At 31.1% G+C, this 12,919-nt stretch overlaps 1 protein-coding gene across 1 annotated transcript; it reads right to left on the bottom strand.

The window, feature by feature from the left end:
- Positions 1–7,935: 7,935 nt before the first annotated feature.
- On the bottom strand, positions 7,936–10,058 carry LOC107954567 (protein RGF1 INDUCIBLE TRANSCRIPTION FACTOR 1). Its single transcript, XM_016890164.2, has 5 exons — positions 9,437–10,058; positions 9,168–9,344; positions 9,006–9,080; positions 8,580–8,720; positions 7,936–8,495 (listed from the first exon to the last, which is right to left on the bottom strand). The coding sequence occupies exons 1-5, from the start codon at positions 9,437–9,439 to the stop codon at positions 8,187–8,189; spliced, it is 705 nt and encodes a 234-aa protein (XP_016745653.1). The 5' UTR covers positions 9,440–10,058; the 3' UTR covers positions 7,936–8,186.
- Positions 10,059–12,919: the final 2,861 nt, after the last annotated feature.

Raw genomic sequence — 12,919 nt, 5'->3', positions numbered from 1 at the left:
GGTGGCTGAGAGGGATTGTCTTCGGTTTCCTCATTTCGTCTCTACTGAGTCCTTACCTTCTATTGTTGCCTCCAAATTTTCACACCCTTTAGGGTTTCCTCCTTTGGCTTTTTATAAGCTTTTTCCTAGAGTAAATCCAACAGCCCATGATATCTTTTCCTCTTTTTTAGGCAGATTTTTCTAGTACAAGTAGAGTTGGGCTAAGACTGGTATGCGTTGAGTGTTGACTCGGTTACCTTCTTGGAATTGCCACTGCATACAAGTTGGCAAAATTTCCAACCTTTTGCCCCAGCAAAACTTAACTCATTTATTTCTTTCTCCACATCCTGTACTTGTCAAACCACCAAACACAACCCTTCCACATGTAATTAAAAGTAATTAACATTTAAACACATTCTAAGCTCCTAATGTAATGATAAAAATACTAATGAAATGTCCTAAAATACAATTAAATGTACCCAAGTACAAGCAATTAGCTAGGTTTAAAGGCATGAAATATAAATCTTTTCTAGAGTTATCACCTGCTCATGCGCCTCACGAACCCAACGCCTCTCACGACGATGATCACTGATCTGTTTCATTTTATTTGCTTTATTTATATTATTTTCGGTTGTACTTTTATTTTTATTTTTAGTTGTTTTATTTTGATTTGTAAGACTTTTTTATTTTTATTTTTCTTTTGAACTATGTTGTTGTTTTTATTATTTTAATGGTTTTTTTATTCGAGTTTATAATTTCTTTGTCTTCTTATTTATTTTTCTTTATCTTCTTATTAGTTTGGTCGGAAACATACACGTCATTTATATTTGCTTACGGTTCTAGTTTTCACTATTCTAGCAATTTCATCCAAATTTAGGGCGGTTTTAGTTATCTCCCTCTCTTTTGATATTGTGTTTATTTTGTGCTTATATCTGTTTATACATTGAGGACAATGTACATCTTAAGTGTGGGGAGGTTGTTTGTATATTTGTGATAAAATCCCTAAATTATTTATTGTGTTTAAGTGATTTTCTCATACCCTCCATTAGAGTGAATTTTTTTATTTGGAATTTTTATTGATTTTTTTAGAATAATTTTTGGATGTTTATGCATTGTGAGATTTATACTTTAGGACAAAAGAGAGTCAAGCATGATAAGTTGTTTTTCAAAAATTATAATTTTAGGTTGTCTCCCTGAATTGAAAATTTGTTTTAAAATTTTAAATTTGCAAGTTTGACATCAAAACCATAATTTTTTGTGAGCTTTTGAGCCTATAAAGCATATATTTTGTTCCGTGCTCATTTTATTTTAGTTTGTATGTATGTCAACTTGATTTGTTATTCTAGAACTTGCTTCAATTATTCATGTTGAAGCCACATTATTGATTTGATATACTGAGATGATAGAGACACTTAGGATTTAACCCACTTAACCTGTAAAAAGCTTACCTATTGAATTAACCCCTAGTAAACCCCTTTGATCCTAACACATTTTTAAACTCGCTAATGTTAACCCATAACTCATATCTATGTTGTAAAATTATTCTTTTTATTGAACCCCTTTTTGTCGAGATTTGATTTGGTTAGTTGCCTAACTATGTTTTATTATTTGAACTGCTGATTTTTTTAAACAAAATAGATAAATAAATAAGAAAAAAATATATCAAAAAAAATATTTGATTGAGCTTGAATAATTAGTTTCATATTCTGTCGAAAAACTCAATTCCATATGTGATTATTCTTGTTGATGTAATTTCTTTTAATTCAACAACTGGTTGTTTTTTTCTAGTTTGGTAACTTATCAACTCGATCTCGATTGTAACCAACTTTTCTAGCATTTTTCATACCTCTAACCTAAGCCCTATTACAACCTCTTAAAGACCTCTTAATTTGTGTGTCATCTCATTTTATAGTGGTAGAGATTTGATTTTCAAGCAACCTTATGGTAATAGCATTTCTCGTTCAACTGTTGAGTGCATATTATTTGAACCTTAAACGCTTTGAGTGAATCTTTAGTGAGGATGTCAATTCTTATTGATTTTGAATTTAAGGTAATTATTTAGATAAGGGGAGACACTTATGTTCTTTTTGCTTTAAAAATTTTAGCTTGGACTACTTGAATCTTTAGTGTCCTTTTGGTTGAATTTCCAATGCATGATTATTTTTGAATTATCTTGAAAAATTATTGATGAGAATGACAAATTGAGAAAGTTAACTTGTATGTGGGTTGAAGATTTTGCTTGAAGACAAGCAAACGCTTAAGTGTGGGGATATTTGATAAATGCCAAAAGTAACATGTTTTAGTCTCATTTTTAATGCATTTTTGGATGATTATTTGATTTAAAATAGTGAATTTTATGCTCCCAATCCTTTAAATTCAAGTTTCTATACTTAGGAGAGCATTTGGGAGCAAAATGAGTGAAAAATGAGTGAAAATCAGAAAATCAGAGCAAGTTTCAAGAGCCATATTAGCTGTCAGACGGCCATGTGCCAGACCATGTGGAAATCGCGATCTACACTCCAAACACGTGGAAAAACACAATTTTTTAAGTTTTTCAGACATTTTAAGACCTATGTATACTAAATATAAGAAGAGAGGAGTAAGCCGTCAAAGAATATTGAAGAAAACAGCTTAAAAAACACCATTGAAGCCAACTCTGAAGCAGACTTCCATCAATATTGAAGATCTACTTTTAATTTCTTTGAAGTTTATTATGAGTTTCTTTATTTCTTATTGTTATACTATCTTTGAGATATTTTTATTTGCTATCATGAACTAATTTTCCAAATACCTAGGGAGATGAACCCTGGATGGACTCTATTATTTGATTTCTATTTTTTTACACAATAAATACTAGGATCTTATTCTCAATTATGTGTGCTTAATTCTTGGTTTAATATTTCTAGACTATTAATCCATGTTTGATGTGCTTGAATCAGAGGAAGAATAGACCCTGTTTAAGAGTAGATCTAGCATAATTGAGTGGAGTTGCATGCAATTCTGGAAATAGGACTACACAAATCTACCGAATTAGAGTCAAATCTAATAAGGGAATCCATAGATTAAGTTAATGCGATAATAGGTGTTTTAATTAAAAAGAAAATTCAATAAATCAACCTAGAGTCAATTGTTCTTAGTATAGAAGAGAGATATTAGCATAATTTAGGGATTTCTACGAATCAAGATACTAAGTGAAGAAATTGCGTAATATAAATTGATAATGACAGATGAAATCTAGGTGAATTCTTTCCTGGGTATTGTCTCGCTTCTTGGTTGTTAATCGTTTCTTTTCCTGATTTATTCTTTGTAGTATTCTTTAGTTAATTTTAGTTTTAATCAATCACTCCGATATGTTGGTTAAATAATAGATAGACGGTAATCACTAGTACTTTTAGTCTTCATGGGAAAGATATATGTGCTCACCATAGCTATACTATTAATTGATAGGTGCACTTGCCTTGATCAATTTTTTAGTTGGTTTACGACTACAATTAAAAAATTATCTTAAAGATAAAATATGAAATTGATACCAACATAAAATTTTAACACGTATATTTTATGGCATCATCAATGATTAAAAATTTAATAATATAAAAAGTACAAAATGTGAAATTTAATTTAATAATATAAATAGTAGATATAAATAAAATTATTACTATTTAGATTTAGGAATTTTTTTTGAATGATTTTTTATTTAGGGATAAAGGGTGATAAGTAAAAGTTTAGGGGGGAAATAAAAAAGTTTTGAGGGTTAGGTGAGTTTGGAAGGAAAGTAAATGGGAGTAAAATTTTAGGGGGAAATATTAAAAAAATTAAGGAGAAAATGAGTTTGGGGTAGACGGGGGTGTGGGATGGGAGGAAAGTAAAAGTTTTTGGGGGAAGTAAAAAGATTTATGGATTTGGGGTAAAAATGTAAAATATTATAGTTTGACATTTAGTTTATTCGAATTTGAAAACTAAACTCGATTCGAACTTGAAATTTGAAAGAAAATTCGACTTGACTGGAATAACTCGATTCATTTAACCCGAAATTTAATTTTTTTTTCACTTTTTTCGAGTCGAATCGAATTTTGCTCACCCTAATTGAGGTCTCAATACTAAAAAAGCGAAAGCTTGATATATTGGGGAAATGGTAGTGGCGGTTCGCCAATGAGCAAAATTCTTTATGTTAAAAAAATATTTGTTTCAAGATGTGGGGTTTGCAAGCAACAATGGTTACCATCTACCCAGAAACTGAGTAAGAGCTCAGTTACTTGTAGAGATATTGTTAACTTGCAGAATGATTAATGGGCAAACGCTTTGATTGTACTCAATAGTTGCAGGTGGTCTGGTGGGCAATGGTAGGAATACCCTATTATGGTGGGATAAGTGGAGCGGATTAAAAACCGTTTCCATAACTTTTCATACAAATTCGATCATCACTTAAGCAAACAAAATTTCAAAAGAAATTTATACGCATAGGGAGGTGATTTGCTTGGGGAGATGATTGGTGTTACTATTAGGAACATGTTTTACGCATGCAAAATAACAAAATTGTATGGCAATCAAAGATAGTTAGTACCGTATTAATTAATATATTATTTTTGTTCTGCTACTAGTATGCATTAATATAACTGTGTTTCAACCTACTATTTTAGATTGATTGATAATTTTTTAATATTTTTCATATACTAAATATACCTTAGTTACACACATAAATATATTTATATGCAAATATAATTTTTTTAAATGTTTATGTTTTATTTTAAATATAATTATAAAAAATATAAAATAGTTGAGAAAAAATTAAAATTGATTTAAAATATTGTAACAAACTATACCTATTAACTAAAATGGACAAAAAAAACACCGAAATGGTCAATATTTTTACTGAAATGGAACTTACGCTATTTAGTATCAGTTTAGATTTGTTATATACCAACAGATACCGACTAGCATGATGGCAGCATGATTTTCGGGGGAAGATTTTAAGCAACACATGTTCTGAACCAATTCTTAAGTGGAGTACCAAACCTCGAAATTGGTATGTTTTGGAGTATAAAGCTACCCCCAAGGTACAATCATTTATCTGGTCGTTGATGTTGGATAGAGTCGCTTCTAATTTGTTCTTTCTAGGGAGAGGGGTTCCATTGTCACTACCTTGCACTGCTTGGGTGTGACTTGATTACAAAGTTCTGGTCTGGTCTCTTTAACTAGTGGAACATTAAAGTATGTAGACCTTAGAGCGTGAAAGCCTTGTGCTCAATGTGTTTTGAGCCACTTTTCTCGATATCTTTAAATTCGGTTGGCTACATTGCCTTTGGGCAACCTTGTGGTCAATTTGGCTTGCGAGGGAATGATCATGTTTTCAAGGATAGGGACTGATCTACTGTGGAGCTATTGTTCACTACTAAGACAGGGTCCCTGTTTTGGTTAAAAGTAGAAAAGGAATTGAGGCAGTGGATCAATTCGAGTGGTTGTTGAAGATTCAATTTGGAGAGACCCTGACAGTGGCTGGGTGAAATATAATGTTGATGCATTGGTGCAGGGGGAGGGAAAGCTAACTGGGTGTGGAAGCGTGTTAAGAGATCATAATGGTAGTAGCATCTTGGGAATTTTTTCAGGCCCCTTGAAACCTAAAAATATATTGAGAAGACAAAATTGTTTGCAATTAAAGTGGCCAATTGGAACTTTTTTAACACTGGTACCGGTAGGACAAGGTGGGAGTATTGATTGAATCTGATGCAGTTTATGCTGTCAAATGGTGCAGTGATGATACAGCAAGACCGTGGGACTTGGCAGGCATTTTTGGGAATGTTAAATCGTGTGATGTTTTGAGGGAAACGAATATAATGGCAGATTCTTGATTTGGTGGTCAAAGGAATTGTATGTTTTATGTTTCCTGGAACTAAAGGTGTATGGTTTTTGTAACAAGTTGAGCGCTTAGATATGGTGGTTGTACATCTAACGTTTCCTTTCTTTACCAATAATAATACCTACGTCTCTTTGATACTAGTAAAGAAATTACAATCAGAGTAATAAGAGGAAATTTTTAATTTTTAATATTTTTTATATCCAATTTTAAAAAATATGTCCAACTTAAATGATTTTTGTTATTATCGCATATTAATAACCACTACATAAATAAATTATTTTTGAAATGACAATATTTTTTATTCTTCGTATCCGTTTTACGATTCAATTTTCAAATCTATATACTATAATAAACAATAAGGGAGTGTTTTGAAATTCCATATGTATGGTAGAATCAAGAAACAGGGTTATAAAATTACTTTTTAAGAATTACAACACAGTATAATTAGTATATTAGTAATAGCAGAAACATGATTTACACAAGTGAGTAGTAAATGCAGAGGTTTGTGAAGAGTATGCAGCCACTGGGGGTAAACAGATAAAGAATTGATCGATGAAAGGAATGCATCATTTCGTCGCGGGAATGATCTGTTTCTTTTTTCTTTTTCAGTTACTTACTAGCATCAAATTTAAAGTTACTGCAGAAGGTTTGACCAGAAAGTAGAAAACATAAGGGGGTAAAAAAGAGGGTGCCACACTCAGTGCAGTGGGGGAGCTGCAGCACTAGTCGAATTGGGCTCTAAAACTATACAGTGAGGTAATAAAAGTTTGCGAAAAATGGACAAGGCGTTCATCCTACTTCAGTCCATAGTGCCATACATTACATACACAACAGCCGATGCGAATGCAACCTTACTATAATTTCTGGACCCATTTTAGATTGTGTGAATGAGAAAGAAAATCAGCTTCTGTCTTCACTCCTTTTTCCTGTCAGAGATTTTGAACAATTAACTGCTCCAACCACATTAATATTTGCAACAACTGAGATGCAAGCTAGAGATGGGAGTAAGAAGAAGAAGAGCAAATTAAGTGCATTGTGGTCCCATTTTGTTTGTCAAGCTAAAATCCAGGAGTCGTGACGCTGTAATTTTTGTTTCTTTAAATACAAACCTCGCCATGCATGCTTCAAACTTCAATTTGTATTCATGTGTAGAGATGAGAATATGACAATAGATATCCTGCTACGTGGCTGAAACCCACAGCAGGGAGTAGTATCAAATAAATGCCAAAGCGGTTTTTTGTCCTTGGCCTTGATTATGCTGACTAAATCCTTTCCATCTACCCTTCCAGATTTCCTAGACGATGTTTCTCACCTTCCTCAACTAACCTTAAAAACAGATTTTCCTTTTATTTCTTAAAAACAAAGCTTCTACCTGTTCATCCATGTCTTCTCCTACTCATTATCAGTGTTTTCCTTCATGAATGAGAGCACCAGCTATTTAAAAGCTTCCTTTCCGACCCACTTTTTAGAAAAGTTTGATACAACCCGAAATGACCCCATAAACTGTCTAATACTATTGCACTGTAAAAGCAAATATTTCCTGGAAAATTTTAATGAAAAGAAACAACTTTTATATTATTGTTATTATTATTCTGATGAATGCTTTGAATGGGAAAATAACTAAACTTGTAGTCTTCATGGTTTAAGCAGAACGGTGGAGTGGGGTACACGTATCTCAAAAGTAGCTACATGTACGTACAAAGATACCCCTAAATCTGTAATTAAAAGTAAGAAAATTAAGGTCACAAGTTCCAATTAAGATTGAAATGCAAAATTAGTATTTTAGACTAGTCAAGACCTACCCTCTTTTCTCAAATGGAGAGACATCGGACAAGGGGAAACAGTAAAATAATTGATGCATGGCATTGCTATTTGTGTTCCAATTTTGTCCCCATTCTGTCCATTGATATTGAAAGAGACGGTTTCTGGATTTGTAATTGCGCCATTATTTCATTAACACTCAACACCTGTTGGCTAAAATTGAGATTAATAAATAAATAAATAAGGTTTCAGTATAAGAATCTAACCCAACCCTATTCAAGATTTAGTAAGAGATTCATTGTGACATATTTAAGCCAATTTGAAATTTGACCCTCAACTACTAAAACAGTAAATAACTGGAAATATAAATTTAGAAAAAAGGGGATAATAATGCAATACTACAGTACTTTCTGTCGGTATTACTCACAATAACTGGGTAAAATGGAAAATATATATAACCCAAAGGGAGTGGAGAGAGAGGTACAAAAACAAAATTGGGAGATGTTAGTGGATGATCATTTCATCCGTAAATTGCCCTAATTGAAAATATAAAATGCCAACAATGTCCCAATCTCCCCCTAGACAAGGAAATTCAGTAGAGTGGAGCCCGATGTGGAGGTTTCTTTCTCCGGTTCATCAAACTCCCGGATACTGAAGGGCAGGTTAAGCTACTCCTCTTTTTTCTCACAATCTCTGTGGTAGCAGTGCAAGAAAGTGCCCTGCACCACGCTTCTTCACCGTATCCATCAGACCCGGAAGAGGTTTTGGTCGAACCAGACGGCTCGAGGACCCACTCGGGTGTCACCAAACCATCATCCAAACCCACGTCAGGTAATGGCAAATAATTGCAATCATATAGGAACTTGGAAAGCCCGTATTCTGTTCTTAATAGATTATCAATCTGCGGGTAGGTAAAATGAATGAGAAAATGTGGAGAATCAAAGAATTGGATTGGGAGGTGGTGGTTATGGGGTAAAAAGGAAACCTTGCAGGAGAGAGAGCAAAAGAGATATGGGTGTTGCAGGCATCTGTCGCATGTGGTGCAGAAGTTGCCGGAGCCTCTGAACTGCCTTGTCTGTGGCCTTTGGTTTATAAATATCACTTTTGCACTGTTTATTATGTATGACTAAAGAAAGAGAGAAGAGAGACAGTGAGTATGAATTATTGATTAATTATAGAATAACAAAATAATATAATTTGCAGAGCATAGAGAGAGAGGACTTCTTTTCTGAAAATTTCAGCTTCCTTTTATCAAACAGTGCTTTACCCAGAAGTTGACTGATAATCAAGCCAAAAGAGAGGTGTTTACATCATTTGAAATTTCCTAACTTCCCAGTTTTTCTTTTATTTGAAACAAGTCTAAGCTTTGCAAAATTCATTCAATTTTGTTGGAACTAAGGAGCAAACTTACTTGGACAGAGGCACAGTCCATCAACTTAGTTGCATCATCCAACCTTATAACATCGTGATAGACATACCTTCTTATCTAAAACATGACATAGGGAAAACGTGAAATCATGCATAACAAGGAAAAAAGAATCAAGGTTATAAGGTGAATTTTGGAAGGGAGAACCTGTAGGAGCCTGTGAGAGCTGTGAGGGGACAAGCAGTGAGGGCAGATACTAATACAACAGTCCAAGCAATAGACGTTCTTTTCATTTTTCTTGGCCTCTTCATGAATTATACAAGCATTAAAGAATTTCTCAGTCAGAAGAACTTGAAGCCAACGAGGTAAATGAGAAGAAATCAACTGTAGAACATATCAAATACAATTAATTTTCGCAACTAACAAGAGAGAGAAGAGAACAAAAGAATAAAATTGAGAGAAAAAGTAAGACTTACCATGATTTTCTTGTTATAATTTTAAAAGAGTGATTGGTTTCAGGACTTATGAAGATAATAATAATGGTGGAACAACCATTATTACAGAGAGAGAGAGCCTGGTGACTGTTTTAGAGTTTACCAATGAAATAGCAGGGGGAGAAAGAGAGAGAAAAGTAGGGATTAGGGAAAAACTAAAGGGAGATTGGGGGTTGGCCTCATTTAAAGAGATGCTCTGCCCTCTTTCAATTGTGTATTTTAAAAGTACGTCATTGTAGTCGTCTATTTGGTTAAGCAACGATTACAGGAAAACGGATATTTTAATTACAGGCTTGGAAACTGGAACGCCAGCTCCAGGTCCTAAAAATTTAAAATAGAAAAGACTGGAAATTCAATTGAATACTAATGAAGATCCCAACTTTCTCCTTCCATATTGCTTGCTGTTTACAAAGAGCCCGTGCCCCGAAAACACCCTAAAACCCTAACCATTTGGTTGTTTCTTTCTTTGTGGGTGGTCATGGTTGCCTTGCTGCCACACTTTCTCTCTCTCCCCTCTGCTAAGTGCAAAATGACAAGACTCGAAGCAGTGGCTTTTCACAGTTCTCACTGGGAACCGTAAAAGAAAAGTGACAAGTGGCTTTACGGGGTTTAGAAAGTGACCTTTTTTTTTTATTTCAATCACTCTCCTAATTTCCATAACCAATAATAAACGGAAACCAAAATAATAAATAATAAATAATAATATTTTCTATTATTTAATAGATTTCTTAAAAGGTTATCTCCAATAAAACATATATTTGAAATTTAGAATAAAAATTTAAATAAAATAGTGAATTAATTACAAAGTGATGTTAAGGTGAAATTATAGTAAATAATAAATTTTCATGATGTTAAGTATTAAAATTTAAACTTTTTGAAATTTATAATTGAAATAAGAGAAGTGATATGCATGAAAATTTGTTATGTGAAATAAGATATTATAATGAATCATTTGATTAAAGTGTTTATATGGTGAAAAATAAATTACATGGCAATAAGGACTTAATTGAAAAATATACAAAAGTTTACGTGTGAAACAATTTAATATGTGAATAATGAAATTATGATAAAAGTTTAATGAATGTGTTATGAGATAATGAAATATGCATAAAGTATTGTAAAAGTGAAATTGTGAAAAATATGGAATTTTTATGATGTCAAGGATTAAATTGTTAAACTTGAGAAAATATATGGATGAAATAATAGAAGTGAAATACATAGAAATTTGATATGTGAAACAAGATAGACAGATAAATTATGTGATTAAAGTGTAACAAGAAAGAAAATTTATTTAATATAAGTAATTAGTGAATATTGAACTTTTATAACAAAAAGGGACTAAATTGAAAAGTTATGAAAGTTTATAAGAAAATATTTTATAAGTGAATAATGTATTAGAGAATGTAACATCCTAGTGCTTTGACTCGATGTTCGGGTCAAGTATGGGAGTGTTACAATTAACAAAGCCTTATCAATTTGGAAAATGTCTTACGAAAAACATTTTGGTAAGACATTTTACTGGAATAGGGGGTAAGTTTACGTTGACTGAAAAATCGTTTACGTTGACCATCCTATTTTACATGAAACAAACATCGGAAAATGTTAAAAATATTTTATATAAAAGCTTTTACGTTGAAACAAATAGAGCTTAAAAACCCCAAAGTGGGCATATGTAACTTATGGCTTAATCAAATTTTTAGTTTTAAACTATATAAAAAGAAACTTAATTATCACCATGTTTTTATTTTCGTATTTAAAATTTTTTTATTTTAGTTATTAACGTTATTTAAATTTAATATTTTATTCATTAATCGTTAAATCATCAATAAAGGTGATTGATTTTTTTCACTAGCATAATAATAAATTTAGCTCTCTAAAATTTACAAATTCTATCAATTTGGCCATAATTTAAAAAAATTCAACAAATCCAAACCTCAACTTTGCACATTATGTCAGTTTAGTTTTGATTTTAAAATTTAAAAATTAAAAACTTTAAAAAAAATTATTTAAAAGTTTTTTTATTAATATTTTATAAAAATACATACAAAATTATAAATAAACAAACACTCATTTTTCTTTTTTCTAACATAAAATTTATTTTTAAAAATAATAATTTTATAAATAAAATAAATATTTTAAATCCCGAAAATAAGATTTAAATCAAAATCAAATTTTCCTTATTTTTAGTTTTATTTTATAGATAATAACTTATTTATTATATACTTGTCATTGTTCCTTAGTTCTCGCCAAATTTATACTGGGCACTGCCTTTGCCTAAAACCATCGGCACCAATAACTCTTACTTGGAACTCTTATTTTCACATCTTTTAGCATTAAACTAAGACTCGATTGTGGAGCTGTTGGCATGGCCTTCCACCTACTAGGTCTCCAAGATCTCATCCTTACTTATATATCCTCAATCATGTCCGCCCTCAAGTATAACCTCAAACACAACAAATTAGCTCTAAGCAACAACCTAAAGATATCAATTCTTACCTTTTTCAATCTTAGGCTATAGTTTTTTACCCAATTTAAACATGATGGTTGTTAATGTTGAAAAAAAGAGAGGGAAAAGTTGAATCTACTCAAGTATTTGTTATGTTTACTTTCCCTTAATTGTTTTATTTATAAAATTATTATTTTAATCAATAAACATCATGTTAGAAAATGAAAAAATAGATATTTATTTATAAATATTTTTATAATTGTGTATGTATTTTTATTGAAAAATGTATGTTTAAATAATTTTCTTTGTTTTTCAAAGTTTTTTTTAATTTTTAATTTTTAAGAATCAAGATTAAATTGACATAATGTGTAAAGTTGAGGGTTAAATTTGTTGAAGATTTTAGAATTATGACCAAATTGATAAAATTTATAAATGTTGAAGGGCTAACTTTGTTATTATGCTAATAAAAAACAGTTACGTCAAAAAACTGTTGGTGATTTAACGGATGAGTGTCTAGAATATTAAATTTTGACAACGTTAGTGACTAAAATAGAATTTTTTAAGCTTGAGTGACCAAAATAAAAACACACTAATAGATGGTGAGTATTTATATAATTTATCCTTAAAAATTAAGTTTATTTTGGTATTTTACTTATTTAATAAAATTTTATTTTAATTTCATAATATGTTTATTTTTATAACACATGGCAAGTTTTGATTGGTCGATAGAATTGTTTTAAAAAGATCAAATACCTAATTAAAAAAACTCTACAGTTTGGGTTTTTTTTTTCATTTCAGCTTTATTTTTATTTTCAGTTTCAGATGTTTCTACTCGCTAATATCTATTATAACGCATTTATTTATTTATTTCACCATTTTGCCGTAATTCATAAAATTGTAATCTTGAAGTAGTAATAAAATATTTTGTTTACTCAAAAAAATTAAGCTTAAAGTAAATTTCCTAATTTTCGTTTGGTTAGATAACGAAATGATTTTCTAATTATATTTTTATAGAATAA

The sequence above is a fragment of the Gossypium hirsutum genome, chromosome D07, assembly GCF_007990345.1.
Source record: "Gossypium hirsutum isolate 1008001.06 chromosome D07, Gossypium_hirsutum_v2.1, whole genome shotgun sequence".
NCBI lineage: Eukaryota > Viridiplantae > Streptophyta > Magnoliopsida > Malvales > Malvaceae > Gossypium > Gossypium hirsutum.
The sequence above is the reverse complement of the archived record's forward strand: the minus strand, read 5'-3'. Positions and strand labels throughout refer to the sequence as shown.

Bases quoted from the DNA above. Each gene is read 5' to 3' on its own strand.
- LOC107954567 (XM_016890164.2), bottom strand. The intron at 9,081-9,167 runs GTTCTCCCTTCC...GTCATGTTTTAG, and splicing joins GCTCTCACAGGCTCCTACAG to ATAAGAAGGTATGTCTATCA. The intron at 8,496-8,579 runs GTTTCCTTTTTA...ACCTACCCGCAG, and splicing joins TTTGCTCTCTCTCCTGCAAG to ATTGATAATCTATTAAGAAC.